Below are 19,618 nucleotides of genomic sequence, written 5' to 3'. Positions count from 1 at the left end.
TCAGATTAGAACTGCTGCTTTCAGTCAGAACTGCCCATTGGACTACTCCAAAATCGGCATTGACGGATATCATTCTGAATAATCGGATATCGGTGGAGAAATTTAGTATTGGTGCATCCCTAAATTAAACCCACACCTGCAGCTAGCTCCAAATAAACTGCAGAGATTAGTGCAGAAATGAATTCCCTTCCAGAAATGAAACCCTGCAGCCCGTCAGATAATGCAACACGTCCTTTACACTCCAACAAGATGGGTTTTTCCAGCGGCGGGAACATTTGATAAAAGCATCTCACTTGAGACCAGACTAAGCGAGCAGTGACTACATGCGTCATCTTCTGCCTGAATATGACGCTGACAGAGCGGATATGAGGAAGAATGCATTCAGACTCACCTGCAGACGAGGGTGGCGATGATGACGCACCAGGCGGTGCAGCAGCAGTCTGCGTTCGGCTGCTCGTCGCTCTTCTTACGGCGACAACACAGCCAGCAGGAGTAGATGAGGAGGAAGAGGAGGTCCAAAGCCAAGCATGCCAGAGCTACACTGCCCAGCAGCAGGATGGACTGCAAGAGGAGAAGAGAAAATTATTTTAGAGATGCGGGAAATTCTGGATACATAATATTCAAAACAAGAGCCATTCTTCACCTAAGTCAACTGTTGGTAATGAACCTTCAATTTTGGAACGTTAAACTCAAAGTAAACATCTTTTTTCCATGCATACGCTAAGCATGATGCAAATTTCTTCAGCAGCATAGTATGTGCGTAGCCAGATTTTTCGACCCATGCATAAACTGTAGGCTCAGTTTGTGTATGCGCCTTGAATTTTCTTGGTGGCGACACTGGCCCGGGCTGTTTTTTCACAGTTGAAAAAGAAACAGCAACAACAAAAGACGCCTGTGCTGACGAGCACTTGGGTGAGGGGGTTTAAGAGACACCACGCAACTCTAGTTAAAATTAATACAAGGAAATTTTTTCGGTCATCATGTTTGGAGGGAAATAGTGCAGACATAAAAAAAAAAAAAAAAATCCATCCTTAATTTATTGATTAAATGTGTCATAAATGGAAAAAATGTAATCATAGTGCAGACACTGGACACGGATGAAATATTCTAGTGCGTGTGTGTCGACCGCTTGTGTTCGCACACACTATCAAATAGAGTATACGTGTTCAGCTGTACCAAAGTGCTCTTAACTGAAGTATAAACCCTGATCCAAATCCACTGTCAGCTATCTTTGGAGTACCATCTGAAATTTACTTTTCAGCATCACTGCAAAAGGTTCTGGCCTTCACAACTTCATTAGCAAGATGTCTCATTATTTTAAAGTGGAAGCCTGTGTCACCCTCTACATTTAACTCTTTCCTCGCCAGCATTTAAAAAACAAAAAAAGTTGTCAGCCACCGGCAGCGTTTTTGATCATTTTTATAAAAATGTAATGACCCCCAGGACATTTGTTGTATAGGGCATATATGAACATGCAATACATCAAAAGAAAGAACAGAGCCTCTGCCTTTTTTCTTTCTTTCTCAAGACTACAATGTACATAAGCAATGCTTTTATCACTTGTTTCAGCTCCTTTTTTGTCTGTGTTTTATTCCAGAGAATCTCCACTCTTTCAGAATATGTGTAATAGCGCCCCGTACTGTATAACAGTCGAAACAAAGACAAATTCCAACAATGGCGGAGAAGCGTTTTCTCAAATGATGGAAAAGTCTGTCAATAGCAGGGATTTTTTCATTTAAATGATCCTTAAAGACTTTTGATATGATATGGCCTGCCTTTTTGGATAAAGTACTGGCTTACTCTACAAACAGTTAAGCTGGGCACCACCTTTTCTTCCACCCCCCTTTTTTTTTTTTTTTTTTTTTCTATTTACTTATTGTTAGGTATTTTATCTTACCGTTTTATTGTACTGTCTGTTTTATTGTATTATAAAACACTACAATTATTATATAATTATATTGTTTTGTTAGTCAGGGTAATCATTTTGTGGAATTTGAACTTGTGACGAATGGGTTTGGTATCTGTACACTTTTCCTGTGTAGATAAATCCAATAAAGAAACAAAAACTGAAGTATACTTCAGGCTTTAGCCTCCAAAGCAAAAAAATAAAAGAATGTTACATCTAATGTTGTAAAAAGAAAGGAAAATAGTGTGCCTTGATATTAGTTCATAAACGTAAAAAAAGCTGTATGTTACAAAAAAATAAATGACCTAATTTGTTGAACCCAACCAAGTTTGTGGTAGATTTCTTTGCAGCTGTTCATTTCAGTTTTTATGACTCTTGATGTTCAGAATATGACTAAGACAACTCATAAGCACCTTGAAACACTTGAAACGACGTCTGTGTGGGTTGCTCTAAGCCGAGTCTCCCGCTGAAAATCACGTGACAAATAACCTGCAGGGGAAGTTTTGTATATAATGAGGTCAGAGCTATTCTCGGTTAAGACACACACTTCGCTCTGACAATCTTGTTGTGACAACCACACAGGGATTAAGCACTTTAAGATCATCCACACTCAAATTCCTCAAAAACTGACCCAATTCTGGTCGCGCCTGATTACCGGGGGAATCGGTCAAATGGAGACACCCATGATGGGTTTGGCCTGGTATCCAATCAGTTAATCTGCACAGACTCACTGAACCCCTCTTAACATATAAGCATTTCAAATCTCCCAAATCAAGTAGTTTCCATACAGCTTTCAACCTGTGCCAAGTGTCCGTCAAGCTCACAGTGTGTGATCACAGGAGAGCTGGGAAAACCATTGTGTCGGTTCAAAAGGGGCCCAGCAAGTCAGACTGGAAAAGCGAACAGGTCTTAAAAGCACAGTCTGTAATACTTAAAGGGCATCATTGCTCAATGCATTTACTTTAAAACACAAAGCCTGATTGTTCAAAGCCTGATTGTTCATCTCTAATTACTTAGGCGTTTTAGGCTCAGATGAGTCTGGTGAATTTGGGTGTGAAGGTATATCAGACCGCCATGAAACAAAGTTTACATTTTACCAGACTGCCACAATGTCACCTTCCGAGGAACAACTAGTTGCTGCAAGTTGTGGATTAACAATTGTGTCATTGAGTCTTGAAAATGAAAGAGTTCAAGAGTTCAAGAGTTTCGTTTTAGGCAGCTGCTAACAAGTAAACAAGATATATATATGAATATAACTATTTCATTTTGCCTAATGTCCGTGAAATAGACAGTATTTGGTACTTTTGGGTGAAGGGACATTTTGAACAAAGTTTACACATACACTACCATTAACATCTGTGGTCTGTAAGCAGGGCCAGCAAAAGCTGTCTGTAGGATTTACGTTTTTTTTATATTTTTTTTTAAAGAAAATTCAGCAGGGATTCCTTAAATTGTTTAAAAGTGACAGTTGAGACATTTATAATGTTAAAAAATAATAATAATCTGTTTTAATAAATGCAGCCTTGGTGAGCATAAGAGACGTTCTTCAAGGACAAAATTCAAAACTCCTACCAACCCCCAGAATTTGGGATTTAGTGTATTTTCTACTCATTTGTTTGTCACTGTCATTGCTGCAGCTATTTGAATGAGCTACCACATTGCACACTGGTCTATTATTGTGGCATCATAAAATTCAGCTCCATCCGGACACTGGCTGGTTATTTTACATGTCAGTCATTCAGTCTTTTCCAGATTAAGTGGACTGTTCCAGCCAGGATATGGTACAATGTGCACCAGACTGATACAAGTCTGCCTCACCATTAGATTAATAATAACAACAACACTTCACCAGTTAAAATTCGAGTTAGGGTAATGCAACAGAATAACAAGTATGCTTCACAGCTCTTCTTTACTAGACATAAGCCTTGTTAATTAGGTTACCTCAGTTAACACACTCAGCACTCAAAACCAAGGATCAGTCACGATGGTCCACCAGCTGATGGGTCTTTGGCCATTGCAGAAAGTTAAAAATATCAATACATCTGTGTTCTGCATAGATTTAAATTCAAGACCACTAGATTATATTTTCAGAATGTCTATTACTTCATTACGTTCTGACTTACATTAAGAGAAACATGACAAATTATTTCCAAAAAACAAGACAACTCAGTCCCTGCAGGCAAATGCTAAACCCTGATCTAATTTTAGAAGCACAATTAAGCCTTGTACTGTATTGGCTGAAAACCACTTGTCCACAAACCACAATGCCCACTATTCACAGTGGCACTTCAAGAAAAATGAATCTTCTGTGAGGCCCTCTGTCTGTTCTTGAACTCTCACACAGTGAAAGATTCAGTGAAGGTTATGCCGACTGGCAACAGACACCTGGACTTTACGTTTAAGATTCTTTTTAAGCCAACAGGTGGATAACCAAATAGATGCATATTTAGGATAAACGAACCAACCGAGACAACTTTACTGATGACTATCTCTTATAAATAGAAAATGGAGCATGAACCTCTTTCCTGGTCAAAATCACAAACCGACTAAACATTTGTTGGATGATTAGTTGGTTAAACAGATCGTATTTGATCCATGATCTGTACGGGCCGTACGGCACGCATGTGTGTTTCGCAGATTAATTACTAAGTTTCACCATCAATTCAATACTTGCCCATACGTGCCAGATTTCAGATAGCAAGAGAACAGCGAATTGATTCCTCTTTTCCATCTCCATGCGCTTGAATGGACATATAGACACAAACTTATTTTAAAATACCAGTCTCTGCAAGTATTCTCGTAAACACAGTCGGTTATGTCTTAAGTTAACGTACACAGTTGAGAAAGAAATCGGATGTGTATCATTGTATTGGATCAGTGCATTCACTAAAGTCACAGCAACCTATAAATACCTGCTACTGTCCAAGTCATGAATGTTAATCAAACAACAAAAAGATTAATCTATATTTAATTTATAAAGTGAACACTATTGTGTTACTTTACATTTAGGCCTAATTATTACGTCCATAGTTGAATACACTACAGTTAGACCTTACTTTGTAACTTTGTTATATTGTATTTATCTATACTTGTAATTAGTGTATTTGTTCTTATTTTTTACTGACTCAAACCCAAAACCATCCAATACAACAATAGGTAATATGAGGCAGGAATTCATCGGAGACAAATGAGGTGTGAATGATGATGATGATGGGTGAAATGACGACTCAGGATGAGGAAATCTGTGCCAGCAGGAAATGGTGCTGGCAGAATGGCCAGTAAGCAATCTTGATATGATTAATCAGTGCTTAAATACTCTCATTTACAAAGAATAACAGCTCTAACCAGAATGGCATAGCTGACAACCTCTGCTAATGTGTTTGGAGAATGTGATTAACAGCCTTTGTGCCTATGAGATCATCTCAGCGTATTGGCAGAATGCTGTGGCTTTATAAACATACAATGCAATCGAATAATCAGCACTAGTAGAAGATGGTAGAATAAACAAGAGGTTTGGAGGTCAATTTATCATCTACAAAATTGGTTTCAAACAAGAAAACCAAGTTTCAAATAAGGGAATGCATAAACTGATCAAATGTGTACATTGAATACAATGCAAGTTGCTTTGAAGAAATGCATCTGCCAAATGCGTAAATGCAAATTGTATACGATCTACATGTTTTCGAGAGGCCTCCTCGCCGGATAGAGGTTTGAAACACAACTGGCCTTTGCCAGCGGCTCATGATCATGTTTTCCTGTGAGAACTTGTGCCAAGGAGGTCACTGCAATTACAGAGATTTCAATCCTGCAACGTTTCTCCTTTTGCTGCTAACAGGAAAAGACCCAGACTCAGCTTTTCTAAACAGACGGTAATCTTCAGCAGATTATCTTAATGGATCTCCTCTTTCCATATGCTGATTCAGGACGCAGCACAGCGAAAGACCCTGCTGAGCGATACCACTGCCCAAGAACAACAGCAGCATTTCAAACACAAGGTCACTGTGCTGAAATGTGCTCCTGGCTGTAGGCCATCCTCCTGATATTTGCAAAATATGCACCACCCTTTATTTTGTTACGTTTCAGAGAAAATAGATTTTCGCCATAAATGGAATCTCACTGTGCTCTACTAAGAAAATACACTTTTTTTCATTTATTTACTATTTAAATTACGTTCACCACAATAGAACCATAGGTCACCCAACTATGACAAATATATTTTTTGCGTTCTCATTTACCACAAAAGCAAAATAAAAAAAATCCATGAGAACATTTCAATGACTTTCCAAAACAGGAAAAAAATATAGAGTGACCGATTACAGTGGTCAGAGGAGAGATGTCAAATTTGTCACCACTCCCTTATGTCGGGTTCAGACTACACAATATTTGTGTCTGTTACGATAGTCTCTGTGTCAGATTATGTGATTTTAACTCCTAAATTCTTGTGTTGTGGACAAGAAATGTCTGGAGAGACAACACGTTGCTTCCCAACCAATCATCGCATGCCATTTTTAATGATATGCGTGATGTCAACGAGAATGTGGAGCTAGAGATTGATTTCAGGAAATGAAGCTACCGAAGCTGTGAAGGATAATATGAATCATTAGCAAGCTTAATGCTAATTCCAGTATTCACTGGGTTTCTGAAGCGTTTCTATCGTTCGGCAGCATTTATCTTTTTCACTCTGACGTGGTAGTCCCTCGAGGATACATCATAAACACCATAGCTCCACAAACCTTTCACCTAGCAGCACCAAAGCCATCGTCTCTCTTTTTGTTTCGCCATGTAGAGCTTCTGTGCTCCTATTGGTCAACGTCACAGATGTGATAGAACCCGTCGTGGAGGACTGAGAAATAATTAAACATACTAGTATTTCTGTCAGGTCGTTGTGAAGCATCATTGTATAGAATTATAAAGTATAGTATCATAAAAAAATTTTTTTTCTTAGAATATTAAAAAAACGTTGCTAGATTTACAATGGTAATAGCTGTGGAAACATAGGTTCATCCATATCTTCTCTATGGGACACTATAAACAATCACTCATTGAGATTTGATTCAGAAGATCAGTTAAAAGAAAAGAAGAAAAAAAAGTGACGTAATTGACCTAATCTTAATTTCAGAACTGTCTATGAAAGGCCTTCATTCTCCTATAGAAGATGGTGGATGTGGTTCTTTGAATGAATGCGGCACAGCAGACAAACTCACAGACGGTTTCATTCAGTCTGGCAGAGACTGAAGCTCAAGACGATAAGAGTCTAGGATAGTTCAGCCTTAAGCTCTTGAGTGAATGTCATTGGAAATATTCGGAAATGACATTGGAAAATGTCACAACTGCCCCAGGAAATGACACGTTTTTGTATTATACAAATATGTGGCTTTAAAAACAAAACAGAAACTTAACCTACAGGTTTGAAAGATCATTTAGTTTCCAAAAAAAGCATCTTTGTGGGTGGTGTGGGTAACAGAAACCATGCAAGGTGCACATTTTATTCATGCAAAAGAATAGGCTAAGTCTTGAAAGACTAAATTCAGGAGACCACTTCTGACTATTCTACGGACAGCCCTAGTTTTAAATAGTGAGAAATAAAATATAAATCTCATTTATATTTTTAATTTGAATATTGTAAATTTAATATTGGGTAGAAAAAAAAAATAGATATGCACAAAGCTTAACACCTTCAAAATTAAAGTAAAAACGCTTGAGTTTATACAGTTGTGGTCAGAATTAATGGCACCCCTGGTCAATTTAATCAAAAATGGCTGTAAAAAAAGAAAACTGCTTTGTTTATCCTTTTGATCTTTCATCTTTCAAAAAATTTATCTTTCATTGACGCAAAAGAATTGAAAATGTAGAATTGGGTGGGGGAAATCACATTATGAAACAAATGTCCAAAACATGTTGGCCACAATTATTGGCACCCTTTTATTAAATACTTTTTGCAACCTCCTTTTTCCAAGATAACAGCTCTGAGTTTTCTCCTATAATGCCTGATGAGTTTGGAGAACACCTGACAAGAGATCAGAGACCATTCCTTCATAAAGAATCTCTCCAGATCCTTCAGATTCACAAGGTCCATGTTGGTGCTTCTTCTCTTCAGTTCACTCCACTCATCAGGTCAGGGAACTGGGACGGGTCATGGCAGAAGCTTCATTTTGTGCTCCGTAACACATTTTTGTTTTGATTTTGAAGTTTGTTTTGGATTGTTGTCCTGATGGAAGATCCAACCACGGCCCATTATAAGATTTCTAGCAGAAGCCGTCAGGTTTTGATCTGTTGATATTTGATAGAATCCATGTATCTGAACAAGATGTCCAGGACCTCCAGCAGACAAAAATATGCCCACAACATTAAAGATCCAACGGTATATTAAATTGAACACATGGGGTAACCCAGCGCGTTTGCTGCCAAAAAGCTCTCTTTTAAGTTTCATCTGCCCACAGAACCCTGTGCCATTTAAAGTTCCAGTCGTGTCTGACAACTGAATTTGCTGGAGTTTGTTTTTGGATGAGCGAGGAGGATTGTTCTTGAAACCCTCCCAAACAACATGTGGGGATGTTTGATTTATTTTTTTGGTAGGCTTCTGAAGATAAGATCGAAAGGATAAACAATGCAGATTTATTTTTTACAGCCAATTTTGATCATATTCACCAGGGGTGCCATTAATTTTGACCACAACTGTACATGAAATTATATAGCTGCCATTTTAGGAAACCATATTTAAAAAACCACATACGACAAACTAGCATCTCATAGGCAGATATATTTGTTCCTTCTGAAAAAGCGAAGCAGTTTAATTTCATTTTTAAGCAAATCAAACACTGAACAAAGAAAAATGTTGCTGTCCTTAAAGCCCAAAATTTAAATGTTGATATCCCAAAGCATCTCTTTCAAATGATTTGATTTTCCTCAGGGAGCGATATAGCTTCCACATTGTCATGGAAAAGAGTGAGGCTCTTTTCATTTGCTGTTGGAGCAGCAAGGGGCCAAATCTGGGTCAGAGATTTCTTTGGGAAACCAAGAGTAATCTGGGGAGGGGTTAGAAACACTTTCAGAGTGGATGCTAAAAGCATTTCAGCCTTTGAAGGCAGACTGGAGGCAATAAACTGTCCCACACACATGCACAGGAAGTCAGTAGTTAACACCTAACTGTAAATGTAAACTGTAAAAAAAACAGCCACGCAGATCAGATTTGGAGTCAAATCAAAGCAGACATTAATATTTCAAATAGGATTGTGTTTACATCGTTCCATGAATGGCTTCCCTCACAAATCCTTCATAACTAGCCAACCACGTGATGAATTTATTGGCAGTAAGCCACAATGAGAGACAGCTTGTGTTTCCTGCCTGGCCTGACGACAGGACGGCCTCGTCAGTCTGTGTCGCACCATGCAAACACGCTGACAAAATAGATTAGCAGCATCCCTGCTCTCGCTTCCTGTGCGCCCTACGACATCCCTGAGAAGGACGCGCTAGAATGACTAAAATGATTCAACAAACACCGGCGATACAATTATCAAAAATGGAAATGTTTCCAGTGCTCCCCTCACGTCATGAAGAGGCCAGTCACGAATTTCTCCAACCTCCCCCACAGCCAGCCTGGGGAGTGGGTGTGGGAAAGCATGTAGGGGTTGTGTTTTTCAAATTTTCACTTCAAGCCGTGCTCAAACCCACATTCCCACTACAAGGCAAATTAACAACCCATGCTCTGATGTTTTTAATAAAATAGTGGTGAAAACTGTTGAAATCAAAACTGTGATTCTTTTAGTCCACATCTGTTAGCTTGGAAAGTCAAATTCAAGTGAGAACACAAAATTCACATAGTTTTTACATTCTTTCTCTTCTGGCAAAACTGGCCAATTCTTCTGGCACACACACATTCTCAGAAAAAAAAGCAGTCAATAGGGTGGTACCCTTTCAAAAGGTTCTAAAATGGACTATTAAGGTACTAATGTGTACAATTTAGGCACCAATATGTACACTTTAGGTAATAATATGCACCCTTTATGGTAGAGGTGTCCAATCCTGCTCCTGGAGGGACACTGTCCTGCAGAATTTGGTTTCCACCCCAATTAAACACATCTGAATCAAGGAAAACAAGGTCTTCAGGATTACTAGAATCTTCCAGGCAGGTATTTTGGGACAAGTTGGAGCTAAACTCTGCGGGGCGTTGGCCCTGCAGGACCATGATTGGACACGCCTACTTTAGGGGTAAATAAGGTACAAAGGCGAGTACTGCCCAGTGACAGCTTTTGCACATTTTTTGTTCACAGGGGTTAATTTAGTCAAATAATATGTTTCTAGAATGAGAAATGTCTAATCCCTCTAATTATAAATACAATCTCTTTCCAACTATCACTAACAAGAGGCAAATTATGGTTTGTTTGATTACATCGATTATGCACTGTTTAGTTCATCCATAATCCTCCGGCTCTCCGTGAGTAAACTAAACTCGTCATTATTATACAGTTCACTATGTCTCGTGCATTATATGACGTGGCAGACATAGTTGTCCACTGCAGTTCGGTTAATTTAGTCCCGAAAATTAGTTTGGGTAGGTTATTAAGCTTGTAAAAAACAAAACGCTATATGAACTAAGACTAAATAAAGAAATAAAAATAGCTGAAAAAATGAACACTAATAGAAAGGCACACTGCATCTGCTTGTTGTACTCCTTTAATTTAAAGTGTGTGCTGAACCCTATTGAGAAGCTGAAGCTTGACTTTACAAAATTAAATCACAAATCAAATCGCAATATCTGTCAGAAAAATCACAATTAGATATTTTTCCCAAATCGCACAGTCCTAATATGAACGCAACCATACTAAGCGGCACCGCCATTCTATCCATTATAAGTATCCCAAGAGTTTTGTTTCGTGTGAATCACGACAGGGTATTAGGGACGAACATAAACAGTGCGTAATCTAGGCTACGTACTCGATTACGCTGACGCGTCATTCCAGAATCCAACCCTAATATTTATTTCTGGCTGTTTTCAATAGTGTCTATAGATCAACTAATTTAAATTAAAAAGAGACAATGAGAAACCATTCAACACAGGAAAGAAACTGCGCTTGTCAAACGATTTCATCAAGTAGAAACGTTTGGTTTTGTTGAATCTGGTGATTGCAGAACGTTTGCGAGACTTTCTTGGCGCGGTCAGGACGGGATAAAACCCAGTTTCTTACAGACCTGAGTAGAATCTGGGTAGATGATGCTAAACAAATTTCCAGTAGAGTCTCTGAATACAATTATTATCTAATCAAGGTTCTTACTAATAATCGGTCTTCAAATGTTCAGAAAAAAAAAGCCTGGTTTATGGATTTAAAGGGTTACTTTTAAAGCTCCTATAATTGCTGAATTAGAATTCCTAGAATTGTTTCAATTCAAATACACCTAAACTCCAGAAAAATCTGCTTAGAAAGAACAGTCCAAGCAAGTAAAGCAAGTAAAACACATGGGCTAGCATGGTTTGAAGACTAAATATGAAAATACCACCAATTTTACAAGTCAATATGAAATTACACCAAGTCTGTTTACTCTTAACTTGTTCACATACCCATTCCCAACTCTGGATGGAAATCATATACCGTACTATACAAGACTTCCCAAACTCTACATTTAGGTTAATCAACTTGTGGCAGACAACCCAGTGGCGGCACACTCAAGTTAGCCTTGTGTGCCCTCCTCATCCGCTGGCAGATCTGTCCTCACCCAAACAAACCCAGAGCTCCAGTCTCATCCATCATCCAACTGACTGGACCTCCCCCCTTCACAGCTTGGCTTTTATCCACGACAATTCGTGAGAAGCACTGCTCAAACTCCCACAGTCCTGGCCTTTGTAAACATGCGAGACATGCTTCTCTCAATGCAATACCCACTGATGGCCAATGACAATTGTTTGGGGATGGGAAAGGGTGAGGTTCAACTACAATATTAGACATTGATTCACTGCACTTGAGTTCACAAACGGAATGGTGGCCTAAAAAATGAAAGAGTTATCGGCCAATATGAAATATATATTTCATTTATTTTTATAGATTGTTATACTTTATTTAATCGGGCCTATAAATAACAGTTAATTGTAATTTTAGCAAAACTCAGAATGCATTTTACATCATCATGTTGTGATGCCTAAATTCACTTGTAGCATTTAAAAATAACTTTAGTTTTTTGAAGAAAAAAAATGGTATTGACATGATTTCATGTAAACTACCATCAAAAGTTTGGGGCAAAACTACCATAAAAAAGATTTATTTTTATTTTTTTGAAAGAAATTAATATATTTTTATTTAGCAAGGACAAATTAAATTGATCAAATGGGACAGTAAAGACGTTTATATTGTTACAAATTTTATTTAATTAACATTTCTAATAAATGTTTTTATTTTATTTTATATTCATATTACGAACATTTCGTAATAATATTTTGCAAAATACTGTTTTACTGTATTTTTGATCAAATAAATGCAGCCTTGGTGAGCATAAGAGACTTCATTTATTATCTGTACTTAGTTAAACGTTTAGAAATTTTTATTTTAAAATAATTCATAAATAATTCATGTCTTAGCAAGCACAACTATGTTGTTAATGCTATAAAATAAAGTTAATTTTATGAAAAACTATTTTCCCAAAGGTTCATTGAAGATACAGCTACAACTAAACATATGGCATATTTACACAGACCGACACCAATGTAAGAAAAGTAGTGTAATTCCTGTGTTAAAGACCCATGACCCAAACTATCTCCAGTATGCATTTACTGCATTAGCTTCTATTAGTATGCATTTGTATTAGATTGCATTAGCTTGCAACTTCACATTTCTTGACAGTCTACAGAGCAACATTAATAACCTGTCATCTACAAGTCCAGCAGTCCCCAACAACTGAATATTTAGGCTGCAGCATTAATAAATAATGATTTTATGCTAAAAGCGAGTCTGCCTTTGTTCTTTTTAACGGAACCAGACCATCAGAAGTAAAAAAATACTGAGCTGAAATTAAAACTAGTACAAAGTTCCCACATAAGCGCATCAAGGAAATCCCAACTGGGGCATCAGGAGTGAGCTTAACCCCTAACTAGTGGCCAAACGAGATGACATCTCTAGTTAATTCCAATCCTGTGAACAAGCGCCATTCAATGGACAGCAGGTGTCCTCTCTCTCGCTCTCCCCCATCCTCAGCTGTGCTGTCTTTTATCATTCAACTATGTGTGCTGCTGTGACTCCAAGACAAATGTTACAGAGAACAGGCTGCTAGTACAAGCTGCTTGAGCGTCCTGTCAATTGCAAATGTAAAGTAAAAAAAAAACATTTCTTCAGTCAATAAATTAGTGAATGGTTGGTCGTATCAGTAAAATTAAGAAGTCTGTGATAGAATTTACAGTTATGTTTTTAGCAATTAAATCATTTAAATGTAATAATTTTAATGTAGTGAAATATTCAAAAAAAATTTCTGACATAAACTGTATTTGTGACATATCATCAGCAAAAATGTGCCTAAAAATGTAAGATAATTTTCTTTTTTTTTATTATTATAAATCTAAGAAAACTGATAATATTCTTTAGCTGATATCAGTGGGGAAAAAAAACTAAATGTTGTTTTTCCTGTGTATATAAAAAAAGAAAAAAAAGACAAAAGAAAGCAGCATTTAAATGATTGAATTGCTAACAGAAAAATGACTACTACAGGACTACATGCTTGGTGCAGCAAAAGGGCACTTGTCATAAATTATAAACAATAAAACCAAGTGGCTAGGAGTCAGACCTTCCTCTCCATCCATGGCAGATGAGCTTCTAGACAGTTCACGTGTTATCTGTAATGCCATATGCAACTGATGCCAATGGCATTTGACAGGAGGAGGATAGACCCCTTAGCACAACTGTAAAAACAGAGAATCTTTGCTTCATCTAAGTCTCCTGCCATGCTGTTTTAAGACATTCTTCCAATCCTGTTGGCTCGGTGAAATATGTTTTCAAACAGCTGACAGTCTATCCTGGGCTTTATGATCTAGATAGAAGCACTGAATGTTCTGACTTTATCTCTGTTCTCCATCTTATCTGCTTTCTCGTGCAACTTAACATCTCAGTGACCAACTTTTCAGTAGAAAAAGCCAGAAGATAAGCAGGAACTGAGCATTATGTCGGCTGTCAGCTTGCAACTGCTGTGTCTAAATGAATCCACTCATTCCTTGATCTAGTTCCACTACACTTGTAGCTTCTAGTTGAAAGAGAAGTGATTCTTATCATAATGTGCGCACATACACTGGCCCCAAGCCAGTGTCTAGACACATAAGTCCCACTTATAAATTTCATTGCAATTCATTAAAAAACAAACAAATATAAAAGCAAATGGCATTTGTTAACTAAACAACTAACTCGTTTTTTTTGCATTTACTTTTAATCAAACAGTGTCATGGTGTCAGACAGTTTGTCAGTGTCATTTTTTGTGGATGCACAGTCAAAAACTAAATAACGTGTAGGTTAGCACATTATACATTTCCAATTATTTTAAAATAAGAAATATTTTTAATATTTCACAATATTGCAGTTCTAACCTAGCCTGGCTAACGTCAGACCTCGTCTCATTGAGACGTAGACTGGGAACCACATGTTCATGTTCTCGTATTTGAGGCGTGGTTTACGAATGCCCAGAGCCGTTTATTGGGCGCTACAAATGTCTATCAAATGCGCCTGTACGTAGCTCATAGCCAATCGTTTCAATTATACCAGATGACGTATGTAGAGCGACAGAAATTCGACGAGGAAGAAGACGATGGGTCAGAGATTTATGCGTACACGATGGCGTTCAGCGAATATTGCCGTCTAAACTACTTAGAACACTATCTAAGGCTGCATCGAAAGGTAACTTCGCGTCTAATGCCATGTTGGATCCATAGATATAAACAAACTGCTTCGGTGTGTCGCATAGACGTCGTCATCGTCTTGCTGCTCCCTCCCCGTTCTGTGATTGGTTCCCTTTTTGAGGGGAAAATCTGGTCCATGGTGTCCAGGCTGCCTAGCAGCGTGAATAAAATCGCGCAGCGCCCAAGGCAGCATGGGGAAACCCAGGCTAGTTCTAACCTTATCTTTGATCAAATAAATGCAGCCTTGATGAGCATAGGAAACTTTTTTCAAAAACGCAACTAAAAAAATCTTACCAACCCCAAACTTTTGAATGGTATGCAATGCATCCTGAAGTCAAAACTGTATGCCTAAATTATTACTACAGTACCCAATCAGTCATTGCCACCCCGCCAAATGATCACCTGTATGACTGCATAATAGGCTTGTCAAACATGGCAGTACTACCGGTGATAAAAAAACAAAACAAGTTGACGGTACCAGCATTTCTGCAGTACCAGTATTACTGAGTATTCGGTACCCGCCGATAGATGCTACTTTCAAACACTTTTGTTTGTGTTTGTTTGAGCATCACAGGTTTCTATTTACAGTGTGTACATCATGCATTTAGCCATGTAGGTAGCTAATCACAATCATATCTGTGGCTATATACAAACAATACAGAAACAAACTATCATGTGAAATGAGATACTAACACTTCCGCTCTCAAGAGCCCACAGCTAAGCATTTTCAGCTGGCTAAAAACGTTTTGGTGGACATGCGGCCTTAGAGATTATAAAGGGAGCCTTTCTCCTGCTTTCTGTTTATTACCCATTCACAATTTGAATGCAAGTTATGTTTTTCATGCTGATAAGTACACTGCAAAGTTTATAGATTGACAACCATGTTTAAATGCTCGTTTGAATCGGAAACTGCGATGATTGGCAGTGATAACCAACGGACGAGACAAAACGAGACAAAAAATGTACGTATATAATTCGACAGTTTTTGCTCTTTTACCAAAATTGGAACAGAGAACCGCAAAATTGTTTGTTGTTGCACCTATAACAGGGTTATTCAAGGTGAACAGTCATTACACAATAGCTCTACACAATAGCTTTATACATTACATAATAGCTATTTGATGTCTTAAATGGTCCTCTTAATGGTTCACTGTGTTTATCTCTTCACAAAATATGGTATTTGTTTGTTTCGGTTTTATATTTATATATATTATGCAGTAGGGCTGTCACTATTATCATGATTTTGTGCCTATAGTTCTGACAACATATGGTACCACCTGGCTTCTCAATTTCATTCAAATGTCTAAATTTGTCATCCAAAAGTTGCTCTCTGATGGCCAGGCACAATTCTGGCTTTTTTACATTAGTACTCTATGTTACCAACTGGTTTAACCCAAAACTCCATAAAAGCGAACAATAGGGAAGGCCAAACTTGATTTAAGGAGCTTTGATTAGACAATGTCACCAGATTGATGGCACTCCTGGCTTGTCTGTAGGCCATCTGTTGTCTCTATGATGAAACCCTACAGCCAAGAAGTTCAAAGGGTCCTCAGAAGCCTATACCTTCTACCTTCAACAGCCACACCTGGGTGTGTTCAACATTAGAGACATGCAAGCATTACAATAATAATTATGAAGTCATCATAAAGACTGAATGATCGCTATTGCATTTTTATGGCACAAAGAAATGCACATCTGCGTGATCTCTTTAAGAGATAAGCTACCCATTAACTCGAGCTAAAATTAACAGTTCGTTCTGGTCCTATAATGCGATAGACAAAGAAATGTTTCACATCAAAGTATCAGGGTTTCTTGGTGCGCTGAAGTCCTCCTGGGAAGTTCGTATTTACAAATTGGGAAGTTGCGACGTCGGGTGCGTTCAAATGAACTTTGGCCTAAGCAAGATGATGATGTACTTTTTAAAACAAGTACTTTTTACTTCTGGCAACTGCATTTAGGCTTCAATATTTCATAAAAGTTGTCTTCATCAGTGAAAATGATCTTGATGGACAAAACGGAAGTAATAAGTATCATTAACTTTTGTTGATCACAGTCACAGAGCTTATTTTTTGCGACACACCAAAAGCCAATGGAAAAATCCTATTGGGTTTTTGTCAAGGGAACCAGTGTGATGCTAACTGCCGATTGGCCTACAAAGTGACGTCATACCTGCACCACTCTATTGTCTTTCTGCATGGATCACAGTGCCATTGTCTTGGTAGTAAATGAGTAGTAAAATCTAACAGAAATTTGGGTGTCCTTGGTCAGTGTTTTAGCACATTAAGCCACGTTAAGCGTTTTTCACATTATATTTTTTAGGGTTTCCCCTTAAAAATTATATTTTTGACACCAGTTCTCACTACTGTGCTGGAAAGTGCAAAATGGAAACCTACTCATACTCCAGACAGGTGTTGTGCCGAATTTCGAATTCCCAGCCAAATTGTCACCCCATCTCGTTGAAGCCTAACCCCAACCCCACACCTAAACAATTAAATTCAAAATTGCTTTATTGGCATGACTGTGAATATTACAATATTGCCAAAGCTTGGGATTTGTATTCTTCATTTGTTCAACTTCAGTAATGGCTGTAAAGGTCTTTATTAAGTTTATGAATTTATGTAGAGGTCTCTTATTGATTTGAATTTGTGACGGTGAAGGAGGAAGTGCATCTCTGTCTCAATCTCTCTTGTCCTACAGTGAGCACATCTTTTCTCTTTTGTTAACCAGCTCTTTCTGTGTCTGCATGTCTCAGTGGCTAGGAACAAAATATAGGAACTAACTAGCCAATTTATGTCTCAAACAAATTACTTAATTCACAGGTCAAATCTGAATTATGTTGAATTATCAGCAACACTTACTGTTATCTGCCTTTTCAACACACAACATTTCATATTACACAACAGCATTTCATCTGCACAAGTCGCAGTATCAAACTCTGTCTTAAATTAAGTACAATCAACTTGGATGTTTAAGTCATTTCAACTGAAATTACATTAGACTGACAAAAAATAAGTTGAGTCTTGTATAACTTATAAATAAAAGCTGAAAATTGCTTACATTTTGATGAGTTAAAGCAATGTAAAAACATATGTTGTCACAATATTTAAAAAGTTATTGATCATATCATTTTTTCTTTCTTTCACAGTGCAGTAGCAGGGTTAATGCGTGGACTTACCTGCTGGTATGATGAGTCCTCTGGGCGAAAATCACTGCTGGTTTGTTCAAATTGCAGATTAAAGTGAGGCAGTCTGTGCATCAAGTTAACCCACCACGGAGGAGAGTAATTCACAACGGCAGCCATAATCTTAATGGCAATAACACTCCGAGCCCAGAGAAACTAAAGCAGGAAGTTTAAAACTTCTGTCCGGGTTTAAACAATGTCATTAGACTACAAAGTGACACATAAATCTGCTCTTCCCTGGAAAATGCCCGTCTATCGTCCTTCACCCATAGTGATATGGAGCTAAATGCGATTAGTTGTTTAACCCGCCTGGAGAGAAACAGAAAGCTGGTTGTAAAGTAAAACGAGGGGTTTAAACAACAAGCAACGGCAAAGAGCTAATTATTTAGAGAATCTTCTCTGCTTAGAAGCGTTCAGCTGTATAAAACAGGACTTGAGCCTTCCTTTCCCTACCGGCTGACTGTGTAAACACAAGGGAAGCGTGTATTACAAGATCTTACTTCCTCCTTTCAAAACTGCCTTTTGTCTGGATACATTAAAACTACACGCATGTACACCAACCCTGAGATATGCATTAATTTAGAGCTGAAACCTTCCTAGATCCAAGACTCAGTCCTCAGGTTGCTCGCAATGCCAGCCAGTTACGAGATGTATCTCCCTTGCTTTGGTCGAGATTAATGCCAAGCGTTTGTCCGCGGCTCCGTCATTCCCACGGTGAAACTCCTCCGTCCTTTTGTCCTTATTATTCATAAATGACCGGGGAAGGTGTTTATGAAGTCAAAATGTCCGTGTGTGGGTTAGCAGACGCCACGCGACTCCTCCCTGCCGACAAAACTCGGTGAGATGATCTCTAATCACCAGTGTGAGTGTGTGAAGAACAGCCAAGCAACCGAGCCGTATGCCCAGATTGCCCACCGAAACAAACTCACACCGAGATAGTGGAGGTTTATCACGGTATGAGGCAACTGTTGAGAACAGGGACATCTAGTGGTCAGACACAATAATACACACGAGGCTTGGAGAAACCACCTATTAGGATCAGGATCTCATGTTGTGTTAAACTAGGAATATTCCCTTTTATGAATATTTAAAAAAATTAAAAAAAATCCTTAGGAAGAGGAGGATGGTCATTCTTGTGGAAATACATATCAAATGTATTTTGTTTATAAAATGAAATTTATAAAATAAAATAAAATTGTATAATAAAATAGAAAATAAAAAATTAAATCAAACGAAATGTTTACGTAATGTTTTGCGTTGTAGCCAATACGTAGTAGGTGACAAATAAATGTTAAAACATTGCATTCACAGCCTTAAGCAAACAATGATACATTGATGTGCTTAAAAAGTCCCCTTAAAGGGAAAGCTCACCCAAAAATGAAAATTCTGTCATCATTAACTCACCCTCAAGTTGTTCCAAACCTGAATGAGTTTATTTCTTCTGTTGAACACAAAATAAGATATTTTTGAAGATATTTTTATATCTTCTTTTGTGTTCAACAGAAGAAAGAAACTCATACAGGTTTGGAACAACTTGAGGGTGAGCAAGAGGGTGAACTGTCCCTTTAATGCACATCCTCACAGGAAGAAACCATAAAAATGACCTTTGACCAAAAGCTTAAGGAATTAAAACCTAAGCAAAATTTGGTTTGTTGGTGAATTACTTGTT

The 19,618-nt window shown here is 37.9% G+C and overlaps 1 protein-coding gene across 1 annotated transcript in view; it reads right to left on the bottom strand.

Annotated features, from left to right (window-relative positions):
• The window catches only part of ttyh3a (tweety family member 3a), a 65,392-nt gene extending 46,514 nt beyond the window's left edge, over nucleotides 1–18,878 (bottom strand). Inside the window, exons 1-2 of the mRNA XM_084429370.1 lie at nucleotides 17,944–18,878; nucleotides 392–561 (exon numbers count right to left, since the gene is read on the bottom strand). Coding sequence (XP_084285496.1) covers nucleotides 392–561; nucleotides 17,944–18,069 — 296 coding nt within the window. The 5' untranslated portion in view covers nucleotides 18,070–18,878. The remainder of the gene's footprint in view (nucleotides 1–391; nucleotides 562–17,943) is intronic.
• Nucleotides 18,879–19,618: the final 740 nt, after the last annotated feature.

The sequence above is a fragment of the Rutilus rutilus genome (genome assembly GCF_951802725.1).
Source record: "Rutilus rutilus genome assembly, chromosome: 1".
NCBI classification, from domain to species: Eukaryota; Metazoa; Chordata; class Actinopteri; order Cypriniformes; family Leuciscidae; genus Rutilus; species Rutilus rutilus.
The sequence above is the reverse complement of the archived record's forward strand: the minus strand, read 5'-3'. Positions and strand labels throughout refer to the sequence as shown.